The sequence below is a fragment of the Struthio camelus genome, chromosome 5 (assembly GCF_040807025.1).
Source record: "Struthio camelus isolate bStrCam1 chromosome 5, bStrCam1.hap1, whole genome shotgun sequence".
Classification (NCBI taxonomy): domain Eukaryota; kingdom Metazoa; phylum Chordata; class Aves; order Struthioniformes; family Struthionidae; genus Struthio; species Struthio camelus.
Genome location: NC_090946.1, coordinates 77,277,566 through 77,302,200, shown reverse-complemented (window position 1 = coordinate 77,302,200; position 24,635 = coordinate 77,277,566). Strand labels below are relative to the sequence as shown.

At 41.3% G+C, this 24,635-nt stretch overlaps 1 protein-coding gene across 3 annotated transcripts in view; it reads left to right on the top strand.

Moving 5' to 3' along the window:
• Window positions 1-3,271: 3,271 nt before the first annotated feature.
• The window catches only part of PPM1A (protein phosphatase, Mg2+/Mn2+ dependent 1A), a 32,962-nt gene continuing 11,598 nt past the window's right edge, over window positions 3,272-24,635 (top strand). Inside the window, exons 1-3 of one of the 3 annotated variants that reach the window (XM_009670696.2) lie at window positions 3,272-3,574; window positions 20,149-21,000; window positions 22,841-22,958. In XM_009670696.2, coding sequence (XP_009668991.2) covers window positions 20,167-21,000; window positions 22,841-22,958 — 952 coding nt within the window. In that variant the 5' untranslated portion in view covers window positions 3,272-3,574; window positions 20,149-20,166. Of the gene's footprint in view, window positions 3,575-4,601; window positions 5,028-19,548; window positions 19,668-20,148; window positions 21,001-22,840; window positions 22,959-24,635 lie in introns of those variants that run through there. The other 2 variants (XM_068947382.1, XM_068947383.1) reach the window with 2 other exon arrangements.

Genomic DNA, 24,635 nt, shown 5'->3' with positions numbered 1-24,635 from the left:
CTTTAGATACCAATTAGCATGTGAGTAATGATTATTTGAAGGTGCCTGTCTCTCTCCACTGGTTCAAGTGGACAATTAGCCTGGACAATTAGCTTGACTATATGTCTTACATTTAGATGAGTATTGCTAGGTGATACAAATCACAGTCCAAAGCAATTGCTCATATGTTTCACGAGACTGTCTACCGCAGAAAATGTACATGGGAAATTTCTAGCAGCATCCTGTGATGGAAACTTACAATTAACCAGGTCCTCGGATAGCTCAGAGTGACACAGAATTATCACAGATGCTGATTTGAAAGGTTCACTAGTCTCGCACAGAGAGGGATTCAAATGGTTTCCAGTGATGGTACACAACCACAGACGGTATCCAAGTTCACGTGACAGAGCTGGCTCAGTTACCAGAGGGGCCACTCAGTCTGTGACTTCATGCGCTGGAACAGGGGTCTCCAGAGGTACAACTCTTGAGTGCCAGAGATAAACTACAGCCTTGGGGAACTGAAACGTTGATAGGGGCATACGTGGCCCTGTGACTCTAGGTGCAGGCATTGTGGAGCCATACAAATATTTCTATGTAACTTGAAGATACGCTCAAAACCCCTTATGCTCAAACCCTTTCCCCTCCTGAGCTGGAGAAAGATTATTTCTAGGGCTACATGAAAGAAGGCAAATCCTTTACTGCTAGCCACTTTCTAGTCTTAAACTGTACATAAATATTCCTCACTAGACTGATGGATCTTCCAGGACCCAAGATGCTTTTTGTCTTATTACAGGATCTAGAACAAACCACCAGTCTACCAGCTTTTTAGGCTACAGAGTAACTTGACATATATTATTTCCCACCTACATCAAATATTAGTGGAAGACAGTAAGAGAAACGGGGAAGATAACTAAGGGAACCTGAAACAAAAAGGTCCTGCTTTTACTGACCTTTTGCATAGACTGCATGTGAAACACTGAAGGAAGTAGAGCTTTTTCACTTATGGATCAAGAAATCTAAATCATGCAACATGATAGTTAATATTTGTACTAAATGTTCCCTCTTAAAGGAGGTACAAAGTTATGATACCTCAGGCTCCACTTCTGCGGAAAGTTTCACCAGAACACCAATTTTATAAAAGCTGAAAGAATTAAAAGGAACAGTGGGTAATATCAATGCACAGAGATTACAGCTGACTCGTACAGAATGAAATAGCCTTTACGATGGAAAGTGGTTCCAAAATGCAGTTAAATTGCCATGGGATCCTAGTAACAACTGCAGTCTCCTACTCTATTTTTATAGGAAATTATGTCATTGGGAACATTGTCCTAAGCTTAACTGACAAAATAGGGGATTTTTTAAATTGAGAGTTTTAATGAACACATTGGACAAAATACACCTCCCTGAAAAAAACAAGTGTGGATAGGTGGTAAATATCTACTTATTTGATACATAGATATATACTATCCACCTAAATACTTTTTAAGAGCTGTAGCAGGAAGCAGAATTTGGAAAGAAAAGGCTCTAAATAGAAAACATCTTTTCTCTAAAAAATATACAGTAAAACAGCATGTCTTTTAAATGCGATTTCTTATGCTAATCAAAATTCCTTGTTCCAGATAAATAAATATGATTCTTCTCAATAATTCAGACATGGTTTATGATGCAGTGATGAAAGAGTTTCACAATGATTCCTATTACGTCCTCCTTTACTGCGGAGCTAGTGTCTCTAGTGACTACAGGTCCCAATCATCTGCATCCCATCTCGATCTAGAGCTAAAGGGAAAAGAGAGAGTTGTATGCTGGGATATGTAGTCTAAACAGCTACAAATAAAAGAGCTATATGTTTCATGCAACTCTGTTTTATACTACTTAAATGCGATGTGATGCTTGAATTTCTGGTAAATGTTTATTACCAGTGTCAGTACAACAGGCTAGGCAAAATTAGAGAACTAAATAAAAGTTACACTTTAAGAAAATATGGTGGTAATTTGACTCCATCCAATTTCCCAAGAAAAACATATAAATAGAAAATGACAGCAGCAAACTCTCTGCTGTCATTACATTCCTGCAGCTTAAATCTAGGGCATCACACGAAAGCTAGACCATGTTTTTGCTCACTTGTATTTTAAAAAATACAAAAACCTAGACATAAATACTAAATAGAATCTAAACATACTCCACAATTGTGTATAATTCAAAGTGCTAGATTTATTACAGTATTTTGTGTGTTTATGTGTGTTAGAGAAATGGAAAAGGAGGGTGAAAACTTAAATTTTCGTTTAAGCGCTGAGCTTGAAGCGTGGCTGTTTATGTGTACATAAGCACATGCCTGCAAGAACTATTCTGTACAGCCTCTCCCTTGTTTGTATATTCTAGAAAGTTTGAAAACAAGAAATGCAGTTTCTAAAATCTGAACTGCATCGAAATTGCAACTGATTTTCTTTGGATACCACGAGCAAATTCAAAATCTCATTGATGAAGACTATGGGAATTATGCCATGACCTTCCAAAATCTCCTCTTCCATTGTGGAATACACTGCACTGCTTCCCCCCTCCCTCCCAATAGTTTCTCCAAATAATTTGTCTTTAAATTTCCCTATAGGTTTGTTTCCACTAACAAATTCGGTTGCATTGCACTACCGTTCAAAGGTCTGAAATAGTTAACACAGCACTGAGCACAACTGAGTGGTGTCAGCGTCACGCTAACAAGCATGATTTGACTGAAAACAGTTGAGATCGGGTCCAAACATACCATTCAGTCGCAGTCAGCGATGGGAGCAGGAGATTTTGTAATCATACTTAAACACAGTGAGTTTCTCTGTTACTGGAAAGCCCTACCACGATGAGCTTTTGTTATATTTGTTAACAGCGTTTCTAGTCGACTCCAGGTAGGGCTTTGCTGTTTGTATAGGTCTTCTCTGTGCAAGAGCCCGCAAAGAGCTGACTTCAGTTGTTGGCACGCTCAGGTTGAAGCTGTGCTGATTGTATCTACAATGGCTACAGGAACGTAACCAGCAATTTGAGGGCTTTCCAAGCATTCAGTTTAGTGAAACCTTAACATACGGCTGCTTGCTCTGATTACTGTCAAAGACAAGATGGAAACTAACTCCAGTAGACAACCTTCCTGATCCTTTAGCTAAGTACCCTCTTCACCTTTCCCGAGCACCCTGTCTTCCCCTCTGTAACCAGTTTCTTCTCCAAAGTGCCCAAACTACTGTACGTCCCTCATCTTCTCCTTGAAAGCAACCCTTTTTACATCCACTCCGCCTCAAAAATCCTCAGCTTGTGATTTAACGGTGGCTCGCTAGAAGCGGCTGCACACAACGCTCCCTCCACGCAGTCATCGCTTTCCCCGCCAGGCCCTATTCCTGCAGCAGCCTCCTTGAAAATCCTCCCCCACAGCCCTGCCACAGCCACCTCCCTTCCCCCTTCCCGGCTCCAGCCTTGGCAACTGGGAGACGTTTCAGCATGGCTGGCTAGCTGCACGCCATGATCCAGGAGGGCTGACAACAAACTGCTCCTCCGAGGTGGGCACCCACTCGTCAGCGAAAACAAGATGGGCAGAGGCTGGAGAGCAGCGTCCGTGCAGGAGGTAACGGCCTACGGGGGAAAGGGGGTGGGGGGAAGAGGTTTGCCTCACAACTTGTCCTCTAAAATAGGTTCCCTGTGCAGGACCGTGGGGGATTGCTCCCTGAATGCGCTCCCATCCCTTTTGTCAACAAGCCAGCCTTCATCAAAGGGGAGCTGCAAATCAATGGGATTATTAAGCCCATTATGCGTTCATTACCGGTAATCCACTGCTGGTTTTGCCAGCAGTGGTGCTTTCAGCAGGGCGAAGCTTGCGGGGCTCTGCTCTAGCCGGGTAAGAGGCTATCGCAGCATGTCCCTGCACCCGGGCGCCTGCCCCGCGCTCCGGGGACGCCACACGAGCAGGGTGGCTTTTCCACGGCCCGTCCCCCACCTCCCGCTTTGCCATCGCCTCCCCGGGCAGCTGAGGCACGTTACTCAGCCGGGCAGCCAGCGGGAGCCGCCAGCCCCAGAGCAGCGTGTCCAAACACCCTCCTCTCCCCCCCCCCCCCCGCCGCGATGGCGGCGCTGCTGAGGGACCGTTGCCGTTACCCTCCCCCTCCTCCTCAGGGGCCGCGCGCGAAGGGGGCGGGCGCACATGACGTGCCCGCCCGAGCTCGTGCCGCCCCGACGCGCTGCGCGCATGCGCACAGCATGCCCGGGCGGCAGAGGGTGATGTAATAGCTTTAGCGGCCTCGCTCCCCGCCCGCCGCCCGCCTTGGCAGCGCTCGCAGCCCCAACATCCGGGTATCCCGCCCGCTACGCCAGGGGCGGGCTCTCGCCCCGAAAAGCCGTTGTTGTCGTCGCCGCTTCAGCTCCACCACCCCCCACCCCCGCCCGCACTCCGCGCGCATACACACACACACGCACCGCCGGGGGTGGGGGAAGGCTGTGCGCACGCGCGCGCGCACGGGCTCCCGCCTCCCCTCCGGCGCGCGCGGCCGCCGCGGCGGGGTGGGGGAAGGGCAGCGGCGGCGGCCGCGGCGGGTCGCTTTCCAAGGCGGGGACGCGAGCGCGGCGGCGGCGGTGGTGCTCGGCGCGCCTGCGCAGAGGGGGCGGCGGCGCGGTGTGCGCGCGCGCGCGCGAGAGAGAGAGAGAGAGAGAGCCGGGGGGGGCACACGGTCCACGGCGGTGCGCGAGTGGGCGCGGAGCTCGGGTGGGGGGGGGGGCGGCGGCGGCGGCGAGGAGGAGAGAGGAGCAGGGGCGACATGAGCGCTGGGCTCCCTCTAGGCACAGAGCCGCCCTCCGCAGCCGCCGCCTGTGAATGAACTGAGGCGAGGCCGCCAGCCGGGTGTCCCCCCCCCCAACCCCTCCTCCTCCTTTCTCCCCCCCCCCCACTCCTTCCCCTTCTCCCCTGGCCCGCCCGCCGCCGGCCCCACCGCGGACGTCCCCGCCTGCCCCCGGCCTCCCTGCCCCCACGCGCCTTCGGGAGCGCGGCCCTGCCCGCCACAGCCGGTGCCGTCCGCCGCGGCCGGGGGGTAAGTGGAGCTGCGCAGTGCGGGGAGCTCCGGCGGGCCGGGCTGAGGTGAGGGGCGGGGGGTGGCGGCGGCGCCGGGCTGCGCCAGGGCCGCGGCCGCCTGGGCCCAGGGGCCTGTAAACAAGCGGCGGCGGCGGCCTGCGCGGGGGTAGCGCTGCCTCCGCGGCGGAGCGCAGGGTTTGGGGGGGGGTGTTCGGCTTGGGGGGGGGGGTTCTTCCCTCATGCAGCCCGGGTGAGGAGCGCGGCGGCAGCTGGTAGCGGGTCGGGGCGGAAAGAGAGAGGGAAATGGGAAGGGGTATTGGGGGGGGGGACGGCGACGGTGGTGCGAGCCTGCTTGGGATGCTGCTGCGAGGAGCCCCGAGGGCCGAAGGTGGCCACGGGGCTCTGCTGCAGCCGCTGCATTGCAGGCGGCATTGCAAAAGGTTGTGGGGGGGGGGTGGCACGGGAGCCCCTTGAGGTTGGGCAGGGGGAGCGGAGGGAGGAGGAGGGCGAGCAGAGGGTGTTGGGCCTGGTTCAGGTAGTAGCAGCTTTCCTTCCTCCCTCCCTCCCCCCCGGGCGATTCAGAGTTCATTTAATAATGGCTATAAACAGCCTCCTCTCCCATCGCCACCCAAACGCTTGGGGCACGGCACTGGGGGGGGGGGGAACGCATCTATTTATAAAGCACCCCACCCTAGCGAGGGTCAGAGCATCAAGCACTCCCCAAATAGTGACATTATTATGCAGCAGGCAGTTTTCTCTTGCCGGCGCCTGAAAGGCATTTAAAGTTTGAGTGAGATTTCGATGCCTTTGAAAACAATGTCAAGTGAGCAAAGGTTACACCAATGATCTGTAATCTGTCATAGTGCGCATGTTAAAAGTGGATACAAGAAAACTGTCTCCTTGAGTTAAAAACTTGTCTGATGATGCAGTGGATAATTGGGTCTGCGTGTTAAATGTCATCGATTCTGAGACTGTATCTAACTTTTTTGTCCCGTTAATCTGTATAACAGTAGGTACGATGCAGCTTTAAGACTGGCTGCAGGTTAATTCTTTTGGAAGAACTGATTTCATAGGCATCTGTTGAATATGTATTTGTATTTATTTTGTGCAACTAAAGGATTGCAGTGTCTTAATATGTATGACAAAACTTTGTTGTTACAAAACTAACATTTAAGTTTACTGTAGTATTTGTAAGGAAGTAACTTACTTTTGATTTGTACCTTTTGTCAAATGAGAAAGTGTTGGTCATTACGGTGACCTGTGCGGTAACCTTAAGGTTTAAGATTCTGTATGTCATTCAAAGGATTTTTATTAGTAGTAGTAGTATTATTGTTATTAGCAGGCGGCTGTCTTAAAACAGATACTGAGAGCAGTAGGTTTGAAGGTCTGCCTTCTTCAGTGGTAGGTGATATGTTTCTTTAGATTGTGGTGTTTAACAGTAGAGCATGTAGAATCTTTTCATAAAATACAAGTTCTAACTCTTGTGATTCTAGCAGATGACTCTCCAAATACGAGATAGTGGAGCATTTTTCCTGCCTGTACTACTTTTACTGGTTAGGTGGATTACTGAGGATTTGTGAAGCACTAGTGAAATTACAGATGACTACTGTTTCATAGTTGTTACTCAGGACCCTGTGTGAATTGCCAAATTATGAAGAATTGTGAAAGTTTTACCCGCATTTCTTCTCTGATAGCTTTTCTTCTGGTAATATTCATAGTTTTTTCTGTCGATAATATCAGAGAAGGGATGGCAGAAAAGATGTGCATTGAGGAAGTTTTACTTCTTCCCTATCCAGCATCTGTGTGAGTAGCAACCAGAGGTATTGAAGAAAAACAATTTTGGTAGGCATATCAGCATTTCTCACTGCGGTAGTGACAGGGCTGCTCCTAAAGCTGTCCCTTCTGGGCCTTTCCTTGTGGGCCTTACATCTTGTCTATGAGACTGGTCTAAAAGTAAAAGACTTGCTGATATATCATGCCAAACATTAATGTTTTCTTCACAGACATAGATACCTGATAAATATAGCTTATACTGGAGAGAGCTGATTTATATACTGTCATGCTCTTCTGGCATAGCCATGTTTTTCTAGTGTATAGACAAGGCCTGCGTATGGTTAATAGGTTTAGTCCTCTGGTTGGTGGTTGCCTAGTAAATCTTTCCCCTTGAGGTATAGTATACCTGTTTGCCAAGTATTTACTTAGCTGTCTATAGTTAAGCTTGAGATACTTTGTTGAAACTGAGGAGGAGAGCTGGAGATGCCAAAGGACTGATGAAGTTTGCAGGTCTAAACAAGCAGAACTCACTAGGTGCAATTTGAATTAAAGCAGAATACAAAAAGACTTTTTCTATCAAATCAAGCCGGTTGCTTCTTATCTAGAGTGCAGCTTACATAGTTAAATTGAGTCATTCTTGCTGAGATAGCGTTTTAAGAACTATCGTTTAAATGCTTAGATAGTTAACTTTGGCACAGTATAATTTGCAAACTTATGTAACTGGTATGTTTTTGAATGCAGCTGTCAATAAAAGATCTTCTTGCCCTTTTCCATTTTAGGGGAATTAGCAGTGTAAAGCAGCTGCTTTCACAAGACGACCTAAATATAAGTCATTTAACAATAGCATTTCTTACTAAAATATTAATGTTAATGTAGACTTAATTTTACATGTTCAAGTCTATTCTAACTTTTTTTTTTTTTTACATAATTGGCTAAGCAGAACTGCATTGCAATTAAGTAATTGAGTAACGCAGGTTATGCTAGTAAATAAGCAAGTTCTGGAATGGGCGATACTGTAAAATAATTGTATTCATTTTGTCTCTGCAGACCTACAACTCATTTTAAAGACGTGGATAATAAGTGTTTAATGTCAACATAATAGTGTCTTAGTAGGGTTACACCTGAGCCATACAGCATTTATTCTTAGTATTGAATGTGGTCCTTTGTAATTGCTGCTGCTCTTCTCTCTGAAATGATACCTCAATTCTTTGAAATCTTTTGAAACATTGATTTATTTGTATCACTTGTAACTGTGCTTTAAATGAGGCAATATGCAGTCTCATGAAAATTAAGCTAATTTTGTGTATTACCTTATTACAGATACCAGTAAGAATTCAGCAGTTTTGCTTACAGTCCCCTGTTTTATATCCTAGTGCTGTTCACTTAGTCTTGGATCAGAAATACGCTTCAGTAAAATTTAAATACTTAAGTACAGTGCTCTTCGTTGAAGGAATACCAAGTTGCAGAGTCCATGTAAATGATATGTAGTGCCTAATGTTACAATGTTTGAAAGATCCAGGGGTTGTACATAAAAATGTAGTTTGAGAGCTGGTGTGTAAATACATAAGTTCCTTCTTAAATTATGTTTTAGGTCACTGGTGTGGATCACAGTGGAGATGGCATATATCCTTGTTGCTTCTTCATGTTTCTCCTGTTATCTCTCTGTGAAGGAACAATATAAGATTTATATTGCTGGATGAAATCACTTAAATCTTAAGACTAGCAAGAATGTTTAGACCGGGGAAGCTGATCGGGACAGGAGAAGAAAGTAGGATACCATGCTAACTGAGGGAGTAGACTGGCTTTTTTTTTTTCCTGGTTAGAGATAATACCCTGCTGAGTGTTATAGGTGTTAAACCAGTACTATAAGGTCTGCTCTTCTATATTTATCTTGTGCTGGACTGTACTCCTTATTAAATGACGTACTAAGTTACAGATGTTTATCAAGCCCCTATCTTATTTCTTTTTATTTTTCTTTCAGTGTTTAAACTGAGCAGGCCTTTGTTTTACTGGGTGTTGATTTCAATTTTTGTTTTCACATACCAGGAAAATTAACTAATGGATATTTCAGCTTGCTACTGAAGTCTACAGAACACAGAGTGTTTATAAATATATCAAACAGTTGCTCAGATTTTTTTTTTTTTTAAGAGCCCTTCTGAAAAGGTGTTTGTAACGTGAGCAAAACAATAGAAACATGTCCTTCAACTACATGTAATTCAAATGAAGTATACTTTTATTGCTTGGAGTATGAACTCTGCAGCAGTGTTCTAGCAAAGGAGCATCTGAAAGGGACGTAAAGGGAAAACAAAGTTGGCTAATCAGGCTTCAGTACTCAAATTTAGAGAACTGGTAGAAGTTTATGCATAGAAGAGGAAGTAAATTAGCGTCTTTATTGCGAACATCTTAGTTTTCAGTGCAGGTAAGAATAGCTTAATACATATTAAAAAAGACCTCTGAAGTCTGCTAAAATAATAGTTTACAAGTCTGAGAAACTCAAGTGTAAAGTGACTTGTGTTCTGATAGCTGCAGTTTAAGTTAAGCAAAGCACTTAAATGTGCGTACACTGATATGCAGTGTACTACTGAATTATGTGGGACCGCTCAAATGTACAGTGCATAAATGCCTTGCTGGATTGTGACCTAGAGGGTGAAATGTGCTTCCATGTTTGTGTCTCACATGTAGGACTTTCTTTATCTGTACACACTATTCATTCTAACTACTGACTGCGCTTTTGATCTGGAACGTGAGTGACAGTCTGTATTCTTCTTGGCCATATATCATAACTATTTGCTTGTGCACAGAATTCAGCTATATTGTTGACTTGTGAAATACCTTAAGGAGGCAGTAGTCACTAGAACTGTGTAAACTGTGCCCTAGCATTGTGTATTGGAGATGCTTTTGAGGAATTCTCCGGTTATTTGATTAGTTCAAGTAAAACCCAATCTTTGGAAAGGGGCAGAATGCAGAGAAATGTGGGCATGTTAGTAGTGAGTATTAGGATTAAACTGCAGGAACATTTCATGAAGAAAGAATCAGTTTCTATCAGCAAATAATTTTCTGGTTCCCCTAATCAAATATAGTATGTGTTTAGACTAGTCCCTTCTTACAAATCTGTCACTCTTTCTGTGTTAAAGAACCCTTCCAAGACTGCAGAATGAGGTACTCTAAGCTTAACAAATGCTGGCATTAAGACTGCTTATACTTTAGAAGAACAGTTGAATGCCACAAAGTCCTGATTTCGTGGCCAGAATATTTAGAGTTGCAACGAACTCGGATTTGAACTCAAGCAAGGACTACCTCGCTACCTTGTTCATCATCACAGGCAAATTTGTCAACTCGGAGAAAAACCTTCTGTGCTGAAACTTCCTGTCTGCGTAATAGGACTATGGCAATAGTTTTTTCTTGATTTCTTTTTTTTTTTCCCCCTCTATTTTTACATAGTCTTGGGAAAAAATGCCTGCTTTACTCTACCAGTTATCCTCTATTCTTTTTCTTGTAATGAGATAGGAATGCTGGGGATGTGAAGGCAAAATGGCTTTGTAAATAAAAGCTGTATGTGTGTGTACAAATGAACAAACTCCAGCTTTTCATAAACTTTGAGGATATGACTTCCAGGTCTTAATACTTTTCGTCCAGCATAGTTTTGCTGTCATTTCCTTGCAAGCAAAGCCATGTTAGCTGTACACTTCAGAACATTTCCTACTTTATTACCATTTTATTCCTATGTGTCATCAGCAGGGCTTAAGTCTCTTGTAAGCACTTGTGCTGCTTCTTCTATATCCTCACCAGAATAGTGATAATGTTACTGTAATTAGAACCTCACAAATAGTTTCCTGTGAAACAAAGCGTCTGGGAAATTGCTTATGTATCTTATTTTGAATTATTTCATAATATTGAGAAGTTGGCTAAGCAGGAAGTTTTCGAGCTCTAATGTGCAAACATCTCCCTCTAATCATTGGGCATGTACTGGCTGTGTTTTGTCCAGGTACTTTATTTTTATCTGCTCCCAGGTGCTGCCTGTATAAACTTTATTTTCACTAAAATTTTATGCTTCCATAATGATAATTATGCCGCTCATGAGACAAATCAGAAATAGGTGGCTGATGGGTTTTATTGACATTAGGAAAATCTGAAGTTCCTGAAAGCTTTAAAAAAAAGAGCAGTAACCTGGCTGAGCAGTTTAGAAGATAGAGACTAAAATCTCAGAAGGAGATGGTGTACCCTTTCATGCATTCATTTTTCATTGGAGTATATATTAACTTGGCCTATATTAACTTTAGGTGTCCTTTTTGGGGAGGGTGTCAAACAGTACAACTTTCTGTAGAGCAAGATGGTGGGATTTTTAAGGATTTGTATGTATTTAACCTCTGTATCACCACAGGCAACAATACTGAGTTAAATGAAGTAAAAAAAAAAAAAAAACCCAAAAAACTGATGGTTTCGTGGACATTAGTCAGTAAATGAGAGAGTATAATTCTTTACAGTATTTCAAGGGTAGTTCAATTAGTGCCCTTTGTGTTCTGTTTCTAAGTTATTATTCAAGTCTTCCTTTGTTTTTTGGAGTTTCAGTTAATAATTCCATCAGGACCTCTTTCCATGGAGCTTTTTTTTCCTAGAGTATTTTAACACTTCAGCTAAAACACTGAGAAAGACAGGTCAGCAGTAGCTTGACTTTTCTCCAATGCCCTTTGAGCAACCTACTAACCCTGGTCATTCTGATAGGCCGTTCCATTCTAGAAGTTGGGCAGAGAATGTGGATCACGCTCTAGTTTTCTTAACCTGTATTTCCTAGTTTGTGCACTAAAAACACCCAAATCGACTGTAATCAGCTGTGTTGTGCAAGCCGGTTAATAATATATCTTATTTTTCTCTAGCCCAGGGTTACTAAACAGGTAGAAACCACATCGGGCTCAGGAAGTCCTGGAGCTGCAAATGATTGAGGGCTGCATATTACAGGAAAACGTACCCCGTTCTTATGTTCTTACCTCTGCATTCACTTGTGGCCGCTGTCAGAGACAAACTACAGGGCTAGGTGAACCTTCACTCGTGACTCGCTGTGACTGTATTTCATGTTCTTACTGCCCAAATAACTTCACTTTCCTCTTGGGTGGTGGGAGGACAAGCTGGGACTCAAATTCTACCTGATTCTTCTGAATAGATTTAGATAGAAAGCTTAACTTGATAAAAAGCAAATTTTTTTTTCTCAGAATCACTATGAAAAAGCAGTTGAATATTGCAATTCTTTTACCAAAGAAAACATTCCTCTGTGAATCTTCAGCATAATTTTTATGAGTCGCAGATACTGTTTTGTTTGTAATACTTAACAGTGAATGAAGATGCCAGGACTCAAAGCTGTGAATGAGAGATTGAAAAATAAAGAAAGCTTAAAGAACCGTTTTATGTAGCTGCTACTTGAGGCTTTTGATATGTTGAGATCTGTTCAGTTCTGGGCTTTCTGTGGCTTACTTGGTACTCAAATGAGAACTGGAGCTTAGACCCACAATGCCTAGGAGTGGGATAATGTTCTATTATGATAGGTAACAGTAGCAGAGCGCTCTTGGTGTTGGTGTTATTAATACCAGAAAAATTGCAATTCAGCTTCTGTGGCTTACTGTAACTCCATTCTCTTCTACATGTTGTCTTTTTCTCTCTTGTCTTTTCCCTTTCCCCCCCCCATACCTCCCCCACATGTGCGTTCTCTTCCTGGTGAAACTAATGCTGCACGTAGCTTTGTTGGAGTAATGGTATAACACTTTATACTTTTCCTGACGTTCGCGGTTTGCTTAGAATGCTTATACTGCTTGCTTGCCTTTCTCTGTCAAAAGTTTTGAATCTTACTGGATCTCATTTATTGACAAACAAAAAGAAATGAGGGCTTTATTCCTCCCAGGTTCTGTCTGCATACACTGTTCCTTCCTTGGATCATCTAGTTTCTTTCTACAGCACTTGCCTCAATGGGGCTTTGATTTTTTTTTGGATGCAGTGTGCAGGAGTTTGTGCTATTAACAAAGCCGTTGTCTAATCTCTTTCTCTAAAATGGATGTATTTTGTTTATCTTCCAACACTTCTAAATCAGAAATTTTTGAAAATGAGCTATAACCAGAAAGGTGCTGAAACTAAACCCCAGCATGGATGTGTTTTCTGCTTATTCAAATTTTCAAGGACCTTGGGGTTTTTATTCTGCTTCTACTCTTCAGACAGAGCAACATATGAATTTATGCAGAGCTACCTCACTGATTTTCATAATATTTGTTAATACCATCTGAGTTGTCTGCACAGTTTTTCATAGTGATTGGACTGCTTATACTTTGATACTTTTGCCTAATTTTTTTTTCCTTGTGCTCTCCTGCATCTACTTTCTAATACAAATATTTGGAAGGAAGCAAGAAGCCTTTCTGGGCCAAGGGACGGTTATCTCACTGTGTTCTGAGGGTGCCAGTCATGGTAGGATCCTGATGAGTGACTGATAGTTTAGATGCAAATTGTATCTCCTCTCAAAATATAGTGGGTTTTTTGTTTGTTTATTTTCCCCTCCTGGCAGTTGTCCTGGTGATTCTGGAAAGAAGTGTGTTTTTTTTTTTTCCTTCTTTAACTGACCATAGAGCAAAAATAAAGTAACTCCATAAAGGAATCCCGAACCTGCATCACCGTCTTTTCAAATGTCTGCAGTAACAATTTTTTAGTAAGATGGATTATCTTTTTCCATGTCCAGGGCTTGCTTTTTAGAAAGATTTTATATATATATAATATATATACACATACACACATGTGCATACACATTTGTGTGTGTATGTATATATATATATACGTGTGTGTATATGTATGCATCTTTTGAGAGAGTTTGAACCTCAGCCAGCATACATGCATATCAAGAATAACAACTCCTAGTTTAACCTAGGAACAGGTGTAGTTGTCTGCAGGAAAGGTAGATAACAGCAGAGAAAGGTCTCTTAAGAAAAAGCTGAGAAGTGTTTGGAGAGTATTGACTTAGAAATGATTGCCTTCTGTGTTACAGAAAACTTCTGGAGGCTCTAGCAATCCTGTCCTTAAATCCTTTTCTCCTCCCACCTCGACACCTCCCTTCCCCCCCCCCCCCAAAAAAAAAAAAAAAGAGTGAAAAAATATACTGGCATAGGAAAACAAGTGGGGAAAAATATGGGGAGGCATTCAGATAGGCTGTTAACCCTTAGCAAGGAGAAGGAATTTTAAGCAAAATAGAAGATATCTTTAAAAAGCAAGCTCTTGGTGAAATGGTATTGCCTGTGGCCTGGCTATTAAGAGGTCAGAACTCATAGATGGTTCTGCATCAGAGGTGCAGTGATCTAGTGTTCTCTGCAATGGTATGAAGTTGTCGGTGTAGGCAGTGTTTCCTTTTAATTACGGAGAAAGAGGGAGTAAGCAGGAAAAGGTGGAAACAATTCATACTTTCCCTTCTTCACACAGAGTCATTAACGTACCTTTGGAGTTTTTTTTTTACGCTGTCCTTCACTTGCTTTCCATGTGTAGATGTTCTTGCCTGTTCCAAGGCCTGTTTCCTGGAGCTTTGCTGTTTGTCTCGTCTCTTCATTTTCTTCAAACTTAGCTTTCCAACTGTCTGCGTTTCTTTGTTATCTGCCATATGCTGTGGCTCCAAATCTGGCCTAAAACAGAAAAAAGTTAATGAGACGTTATTAAAAACGTTCTTACTTGTGTGGATAGTTTTTTCCATGTTCTTATATTTGCAACTGTTCTACCAAAATAAAACACATATACAATTATATCACCTGTAAACAACTATTCTGGGAGGAAACAATGTGTGTTAGTACATGTTCATTAAAGTAGTCCCATTTCTGTGTGTTATTTCTTATCCTATTTCTTTTTCAGAGACAATTTATGTTTCTCTAAATGGGCAATCTATTCCTGCATCTAAAAGTACGTGTCCAGAAACATCAATGCTAAGTTTCAATACTTTATTGATGGTGTTGAACCATGAACACCAGAACTCAATCATACAGCCTCCAATAGTTTCTAAATAGTTCCATTGGCAGGAAGCTTTTTCATGACTTCATTTAGCCCATGACTGTGGTGTATTATGTCCCGTTATGTGTATGTGTTCTGTCTTATTTTAGTCATTCTTCTAATCTCTAGGATGATCTCTGAGATGTTATTTGTTAACATTAATTGATTTGGGGCGTACAGTATGTGTTGTGGATTTTCATTCAACGGGAGCTAATTTTTGAAAACTTTTTCCACGTTTACTCAATTATATGCTGACTGGTTACTGCATGCAACCTACTTAAGGGGGAAAGAAAGTACTACAGATCAGACTGGAGCTGAGGGGATGGGATGTCCTTTTTCTACTCAGTAGTAGTCTGTATGATTTGGTGACTTGCTCTGTGTCCTGTAGTTCAAGTAAAGATCATAATCTTGATTGTGTGTGCTCATTACGACATGGGGGGCATAACATCACTTGGAGAATTGTTCCAGGAAATTGAAGTAAGAGACCTTTGTATGCTTAGTTCGAACAAGTACCTGTTACTTCAACATGGCTCATATGAGCAGCTTGTTCTAGTGAGAGAAATACAACTTACGTTTGTTTAAAAAGGATTGTTGAATTATATGGTTAAAATGCAAGTTTCAGATGGGGGGGGGGGGTCGTTGTTTTTCTTGGACAAGACACTCAAACCCTCCTGAATTCTTTGGGAAATTAGACTATCTTTTAACAGGGATGTGTGGAATTTTATTGACTGTCCTTTGTGAACAATTTAAGACTTATCTTCATTTGAACTTTCAATCAGATGAATAGCAGAGCGGTAAAATTTATTTTCATGTGTATCAGAAGGCAGTATAGTTGTGCTGTCTGGATAGCACAATTTGAGGGACAAATGAAGGGGCAAAGGAATTTCATGCATTCCAGTGAAGTATCTCTAGTTGTCCATGGTTGTTCATGGTCCGGTATACTAATTAAGCTCCTTTTCTTTGCCACTCTGTTCTCCAATTGCATCTAGTTTCAAGGTTTTTAGCTACTGACTCCTTGGCATGCTCCATTCATTATTTCAGTTTTGTTCCTAATGCTGCAGGCCTTTGAATTTTGGCACTCTGGTGTGTTATCCAAGATCTTGTTACTTGTGTGTGTTGTGTTCTTCCCCCCACTCCCCCTCCTTTATCCTCTATAAAGTACTCTTGCTTTTTTTGTCTGCAAACTGCAACTTGAGTTTTTTGGGCGCTTCCTGTATAGACTGTCCTTTAGTTTGAATCCACAAAGTCAGCATTTTAAGTCAGGGTTCAGAGGCACTCAGCGATGTATCTCCTTCGTATTTATACACATAGGTCCATTTTCACTTAAAAAAATTTTTTTTTCTTATTACTCAGAAACCTCCCTAATCATTCTTGGAAGCCAGAAGCCAGGAACTTTGTTTGTAGATGGCCCTTTCCTTGTAGGAGGAACTACTGGAAGCCATAGATACCGAGATGATGAGCAAGGAATCTACTGTGGTTAAAATCAGGATTTGGTTGAGTAGTCATTGAGACAGTTGCGTTGCCAGATGATGTTGCAGAGTTACCATTTCTGAGGAAAACTTTGCATCTCCCCTCCCTCCCCCCAGCACACTTCTGCCATGGTTCTGTTCAGAGTTTCGCTGCTCTAAGGCAAAAACAAAGGGTGGCATAAATTTGCCTTTAGATATGCCCCTAAACCTCACACGTAGAGTGCTTTTTCAGCTTTAATAGAAATAGGAAGGATATCTGTCTCCAGTAGTTGTATACGTGGTTCACGCATCCTGCAAAGTCAAGGCTACCAGAATAGAGGACTGGTTCTCTCTTCCCTTATGGAACTGCCATTTTCTCACATTGTTGCTGAGCAGTTGGGCTGGGTTAAGAAGGGCAAAGGGGAAGGGTACTAAAATTATATGGAAAATGAGGGTCTTAGAATGAGGAGTCCTTTCTAGAAGATGGCTGAAGAAATATAAAAGAGGACTGACTTAACCATGTTTGCATCTAACGCTTCTGGGTTGACTTCTCTCCTGTTAATGTTGTTACACAACAAAGTCGTGCTCCAACTTGGGAAATTGCACTCCTATACATTAGCTCTGATTTGCACAGTGTGTTATATGTGCTTAACGAAACATGTCATTCCAGCCTAATCAGTTTAGTGCACAAACCACCTCGTGAAAGAGTGAAAAGAGTGATGTATTAGATAGGCACTGATGCGTGAAGGATTGTGCTATAGATATGGAGAAAAGAACAGGTGTGAAGGGTGTTTTCCCAGTAGGAAAAGGAATATGGTCGTCTTCTGGCAGCCTTTTTTTAGGATTTTGTACTCTAATTTAAAGTAAAACTTAAAATTGTTGTTACTTTGAAACTCTCTAAATTTAATTTTTAAGCCACGTCTAATGGGGGGAGGGGAAAAACTGTGGCAGATTGCTTTCTGACCTTTAAGAATTCATAAATCAGTCATATTAAACTCCAATTTTCTGAACAAAAAATGAAATTCTTCAAGAACTGTAGGCTTGGCATATTCACCCTACCCACAAATAAACTGTGCTTTCCCTTTTGATTTAATTAGGACTTTTAAGAACTAGCCTGCTAGTCTACAGGTGTAGATTTGGCATTATCGTAGAAATATCGTTAACTAGAGTGTTGCAAATGAGGTAGCCGCAGTCTGTTACTGTGGCTTTTAGAATGTGAGTACGTTACGCTATGGGCTCTGAATAATTTCCCAAGTAGAAGTTACGTAACTGCATTGTGGTTATCCTTCTGTCTGATTGTGCTCACCTCTGCAGTGGGTAGCTTGCACCCTTAAAGAATCATGTACCAACATCTCACCTGTAAGGCTTAATTTAGAATAGCAACAGCTTTCCCTTTACCTCCTGGGAAGGGATAAGGTAACTTGATTTTAAAGGCAGAGTAGACTTGTTAATTTTTGAGGCATCTTGATAGTTGTGTATGATTTGCTAGAACAGCATATGACCTGTCTGTATGCATCTTTAATTGTGGTTTAGCTGACAAACTACTAAGAAGGAAGAACAATTTGCAAAGCACAATTCTGTTTGAATATTTATACGTACTAATATTGAGAGATTAGAAGGAGGGCTCTGCCTTTTCTACTCCGAATTTGACAGTGCTCATGGTCAGTTTGACTAGATCTTCTGTTCTTCTTAATGCTTGTGGGTGGTGGTGGTGGTGGTGGTGGTTTTTTTGGTTTTAGTTTTTTAAAATACGACAGTGAAGAATGTAAAATACTTTGCAAAATATGGTATTTGTCAGGGTAGCTTCTGATCTTTGAGCTGTGAATTAAGGTGAGAATACTGAATGACCAAGTTTTATTTAATTACATCTTCAGCAATGAGAAAGTATTAGGGTTTAGTTTAAGTCCTACTGCTGTAATGGAATGAATAAAGTCTGTTCTGTCCAATAATTCCCCATTTGATTTATGGCAGCAGTCTGTAATCATTTTGATCACTCTGACTTCATTAGAGTTGTATGTGAATATAAAAAGGCCTAAATTATTTATATATGTATTTTTCCTAGCAACTGCAGTAATGTGAACCTCATGCATATGCTTAAGATACAGGGATGAGTGTAGACTGCATTTTGTTGGCTAGTTACAGTTTGTGTGGGCATCGTGTCTTGTGTTCACTTGAGAAGAGACAGAATTTAAGAGCAGAGGTTGGCGTGAGAGGAAGCAGAGGTATACTGCTGCTGACCTCTCTCCGTTCAGCTAAAGTACGTGTGGCTTCTGTTTTTGTTAACAAAGTATATGAGCAAAGGAGCGTGTGTTCAGTCCCTGGGCATCACGCAAGAATCACTGTTGTGGTGAGAACAAATACAAACATTCTTTGGTTGTTTATTTTAACATATTCAGATGTTTCAAAAAGGGGTTATAGTTGCCTGGAAAAGACCTAATCTGAAAAGCTTTGGTGGATACATATTTTTTCATTTATAAATGGAGGTGTATTAGAAGAAAAACACGTTATCAAAAAGTGCTGGTGTTACCACTCAGAAAACTGATTCGGTGTGCTCTGCGTACAGGTTAACCTTCCAAAACATCTAGTAAATTGAGATTTTTTGCTAGTAGAGCAGCTTAGTTGGGTCCTTAAATAAAATATGTCTTTGAGACTCTTCTCACAGTCCATTTTTGTCGGCTATCTTCAAATAGAAAAGCTTGTAGTCTTAGTCTATTACCTTATATCGTATAACAGGGATTCGCACGCTGCATGGTGCTTCCTGGGGCAGAATTTGCAAGTATGTAAAATGTGTGACCTGTTTTGTGTGGGTATTTGTGTGTGTGTACGTGTGTTTGGTTTTTTTATGAATGCGCAAATAAACCGATGTGGATTAGAAGGGCGGGTTGAATGGTGAGGGTGTGAGAGCTGTCAAGATAAACCAGTCATTTTATGCTGCCTGCAAATATAATTCTTCATCTCTCGTGTTGTAGCAAATATACTCATCCTAATGATGGGAGGAGGAGGGTAGGGTGTGCAGTGTATTGGTCTGGCTTGAATAAAGAAGCATGAATTTGCAGTACTTGTAATTTTTTTTTGTCTAGATTCCTTTAACTTGTCAGGGGCAGTTGTCTTTCAGTGAAGCATAAATACATTAAGGTTTTAAGTAAATCTGCAGCACAGACATCTGAGAAGCTTGCTGTGTAATTTAACTGAAAATCTAAGGATGAGCTTTCACAAGATGGCTGAGCCAAACTAATGACTTGCTGCTGCCTAAAGGGACAGCTGCTCTGTTGCTTCTGTGTCTTGCTCCTGGTTATGCAGTCTTGCCATTTTCTTTATGCAGGCTCTGGCATTCATCGTGACCCTTCAGATCACTTTGTCTGTTAATAATAAACAAATAAATATGCTTCCCACAATAAGAAAAATAGCCAGTTCCCCTTCGCTTCCCCACCTCTGTCAAGGTAAGGAGGACTTTGTGACTGGGAGTCTAGGGGAATGCCACTGTCCTGGAAACGTTGAGCTCTTTGGTCTAGCCATCCCGGGGAGCATCACTTTTCAGATGTGTGCCAGTTAAAGTAATCTGAAGGAACACTTGTTGTGCATATCAATAGTAGAGGCTTTTGTCAGAACCATGAATGCTAGTGGAATACAAATTCTTGAAGTATAACAGGTAAAAAGACTTTAACAAAAAAATAGGGAGTACAGTTCAGCTAGTAGCAATGTCCTTGTTCAAATTAGATGAAAGCAGTGCAAATTTGCGGTGAAATCTTTAGATACAAATGTCTCCTTTATATCTGTGCTGTTTTTTGTTTTGTCATCCTAACATTTTTTGGACTTTCTATTATTTAATAGTTACCAATAATATATTTAAACATCTACCTATGTTCAACAAATAACATTCTTTTTTCTTTTTCTTCTTTTTTCTTTTTTTTTTTATTTTAGAACTGAAGGGAAGTCATCATGGGAGCATTTTTAGACAAGCCAAAGATGGAGAAGCATAATGCCCAAGGGCAGGGAAATGGGCTTCGTTATGGTCTGAGCAGTATGCAAGGCTGGCGAGTTGAAATGGAGGATGCACATACGGCTGTGATTGGTTTGCCAAATGGACTTGATGGATGGTCGTTTTTTGCTGTATATGATGGGCATGCTGGATCACAGGTTGCCAAGTACTGCTGTGAGCATTTATTAGATCACATCACGAGCAACCAGGATTTTAAAGGGCCAGATGGGCCACCATCTGTGGAAAGCGTAAAGAGCGGCATCAGAACAGGTTTTCTGCAAATTGATGAACACATGAGAGTCATCTCTGAGAAGAAACATGGCGCAGACAGAAGCGGGTCAACAGCTGTGGGTGTCATGATTTCTCCCCAACATACATACTTCATCAACTGTGGAGACTCGAGAGGTTTGCTTTGTAGAAACAGGAAGGTTCACTTCTTCACCCAGGATCACAAACCAAGTAATCCACTGGAGAAAGAGCGTATACAAAATGCAGGTGGCTCTGTAATGATTCAGCGTGTGAATGGTTCTCTTGCTGTGTCAAGGGCACTTGGGGACTTTGATTACAAATGTGTCCATGGGAAAGGTCCTACAGAGCAGCTAGTCTCACCTGAGCCTGAAGTTTATGAAATTGAGAGATCAGAAGAAGATGATCAGTTCATCATACTGGCTTGCGATGGTATCTGGGATGTTATGGGGAACGAAGAGCTATGTGACTTTGTAAGATCCAGACTTGAAGTCACTGATGACCTTGAGAAAGTTTGCAATGAGATAGTTGACACCTGCTTGTACAAGGTAGCCAGAATTGGGAGAAGTTTATTATGTTTTCACTATTAGAAGTTTATGAATCAGTTAAGAATAAGTTTTGGGTCTAGTCTATAAGTGTCATATCTTTCAGTGGTAACCTGACTTTGAAAATAATTATCAAGGTTCCCATAAAAATGGTGATGGGGGAGCACACAACATAAACAGTATGGCTTTTTGAGCGTCTTTGGTTGATTAGGAGTTCAAAATAACATACAGGTACGCTGTGATCACGGGGGAACTGCAAGCTGATGGAAACCTAAGGGCAAGCCAGGGACCATAACTGCCCTTTTCTGCTTCAAAGCATACCCTACGAAACCTCAACTCTTAAGTCTTAATTAGACTAGAGAATGGTCTTTCCCTTTCTCCCTCTTCTTTCCTGTGCACATAGTAATATTACTGTCTCAATTACACCAAGATAAATGCAGAATGATTGAACCTTGAAATCATATATTTTGCAGTTTAAAATTTTTGATTGTATGAAGATCTGACTTCCTAAGTTTGTTTTTTTCCTGGTTTAGTTACTCTAGTTCTTGTTCAGTGGTATGTGATACGGCTCTGAAACTAATTCAAGTAGAAGAAGATGGGGCTGTTTTGTTTAACAGATCTGGTTTTATCTACAGTAACTTCCATTAATGTTAATAAATTGTAGGATGGTGCAGTTATAGAAGAGTTTTGAAATATTTACTTTCATAGCTTGTCACTTAATTTTCCAAAGGCAAGCTTAGTCATAGCGTTGATTTAAAAAAAAAAAAAAAACAAAAAACACAGTATTTTTGATACTGAAGAGACAAGACGGCATCTTGACTCCTGACACATAGCTAACAAGGTCATTGTTTCCCTTTTGGAAAATAAGCAGTCCTTTTCCAACATTTGAGAAGATTGTTGATGCATATATTTTTGATTATAATTTTTTCTGGTAATCCTGAAAGCGAATACCAGGGTATGAACACTACCTTGCTGATGTTGTAAGCTTTGCAATAGCTAAATGATGTCAGCATCTCCTCATACATCCATACGCACCTGTATGAAGTGCTTCCCTCTGTTCTTAGTCTTGTTGGCTTCAGTGAATTTAACCAATGGTAAAAGTTAAGTGTGTATATGAACGTTTGTAGATGAGGGCACTTGGGGCATTGAAAATAAACTAAACAGTTACTTTTCATATGCAGAATGTAGTTGCTTTTTAATATGTTCAGGTGTTAGGGTTGTGTTTAGTTTGAGTTCTAAAAGTTTGCATTTCAAAGAACACTTTTTTTTTTTAATGCCCAAGCAACTGCCTTTACAGGCCAGAGCTGCTTTCAACTGGTCTTTTAAACAAACTCTCAATTTTTGTTTGTAAAAAAGAAAAGAAATACACAACCTCTCTAAGCAATAGCAGTGGTTTTAGGTGGAAGCAGTGTCTGAATTGAACAACTATCTAATTATTGTTTTTAGGCAAGCAAAGGTTTTGTGTACTCATTTAATATTCTAGCTGTTTTCTCAAAATGATTGGATGGTACTTCAGATGGAACACAGCCTTAATTACGCATCACTTATTGGTAATGTCAGTTTAAAAAAAACAGTGGGCTGTCTGTAATTGGCTACTCATAGTTTTCAGATCATAAAAGGAGAAAGAACAAAATGACTTAAAGTAGTTTGTGCAGAATGATTGAGCAAGCAGACTTAGGGAATTCCGTAAGCAAAAAGAAAACTGAAGGTTAATACTAATCCGTAGGAACAAAATGTATTCTAATGTCATGTGATTGGTAATTTTTGTGTGTGTGAAAATGCATTTATATGGATTTAATCTAGTGTGTATTTATTCTCAAAATCATTTTTTCTTTTCCACCAGGGAAGTCGAGACAACATGAGTGTGATATTGATCTGTTTTCCGAATGCACCAAAGGTATCACCAGAGGCGGTGAAAAGAGAGGCAGAGTTGGACAAGTACCTGGAAAGCAGAGTAGAAGGTGGATCATTTAAAAAAAAATAAGTAACTTTGTTTCTAAACAGACCCCCTCTTCCCCTTGAAACAGCTAAACTCTTAACCCATACAGGCTTCCTAATAAACCTTCAAGTGCCATTGGCCATCTAGTGTACATCTCTGAAAAAGGCACTCATATACACCTGCTGTATGTCCCGATGATAAAATTCTGCTATGAAGGTGCAGCAGCCTATAGCCCTGAAGATTGTTCAGGATGGCAGAGAAAAAAAATCATTCATGCCCATGGGTCCTTTGACAGCACTAACTTCAGACCAGTAAACCCTGGTTCTTGTCCCATGGAGTTAAATGAAATACTAGAATATCTGGTAAAGTGTCTATGAAGATGGCAATTCAAGTGCCATTTTTTTTATAGCTATGTACGAGTTCCATGCTTTCGCTGTAGTAATATTTTATTATAGGATTCTTCAAGGGTTACAGCTTGATTACTGTCATCTTAAGGGCAACAGCTAACATATACTTAAAAATACGTCAGAAGTTTGTCAAAGCTTATCTTTACACATTCACGATGAACTAAAGTTGAGAGCACATCTTATTCTAAAAATAACTTTGAAAATTTTGTTAAATCTGTATTTCTGGACTTCTTAAACTTTCAACATAAACAGCAAATCTTAGGCATTTTTGATCACCTAACAACAATGGTATTTCAAATCAATTCAGTGTAACAGATTTCTCATTAAAACTGGATTATAGTGCCTTTAGGTGTTTGAAAATGAACACAGATTGGAGTTTGTTCCGAAACATAAGACACACTGTGTGCGTTGTTTGCATAGATTAAGTCTATTTTTGAAGTGGACTCCTCTAAACCTATGTATTACAAGTCTAGTCTTGTGTTTATGCTCCAGGAATCCTTAGTAGCACGCTGGGCACGATAGTGGAGTTCTTAGCAAGTGTGGTACCAGTGATTAGTGAGCTACAGGAATATATTGTGCACTTTTTTCCTCTAATTTGCATGAAGATAAAAGTGCAACTTCTGAAATTTTGTAGTCTTGCCTACATGAGGACTTTGGGTTCAGACAAATTAATGTGCAGTTTGCAGCGCTTATGACCTTTGTAGATGCTCCTTCAGAAAGTATCACCTTTTTCGAAAGCCTTGTTCCTAACGTCTCAGTGAACTGCAGTGGTTTTGCTCCTAACAAACATCTAGACAGACAGTATTTTAATTTCCCACTTGCCTAATTGGGAAAGTTGGTGCATGTTAAGCCATAGTGAATCTTTTTGACACTGTGTAGCAAGGACATCCACATGCATGATAGCACCATGTGAGTTAAGTGTCAGATGGCTCTCTCCACTTCAAAGCAGTGAGCAGCTTTGCACACAGACGCTTAAAGAGCTTACTATATATGCCCACTCACAAAATTGGTGGAGAACAAGTATGCTCTGAATTCACACTTTAATTTACACCAGCTGACTCTCCCATGTTGGCAAGTGTTACCTTCATATCTTATTTTATCCCAGTTCAGACAAACTAATGACATGGAGTACGAGGATGTGTTCAAGTTAAGGGTGCATCTTCAGCTGGCCCTACTGGCCTAGATATGTTACAGCGAGGAAGGTTAAGTCTTGTGCAGACACCTCAGCAAATGAAGAACGTAAACACTGGAACCGTATGTGATTGTTGTACATACAGTGGTGAATTTGGTTG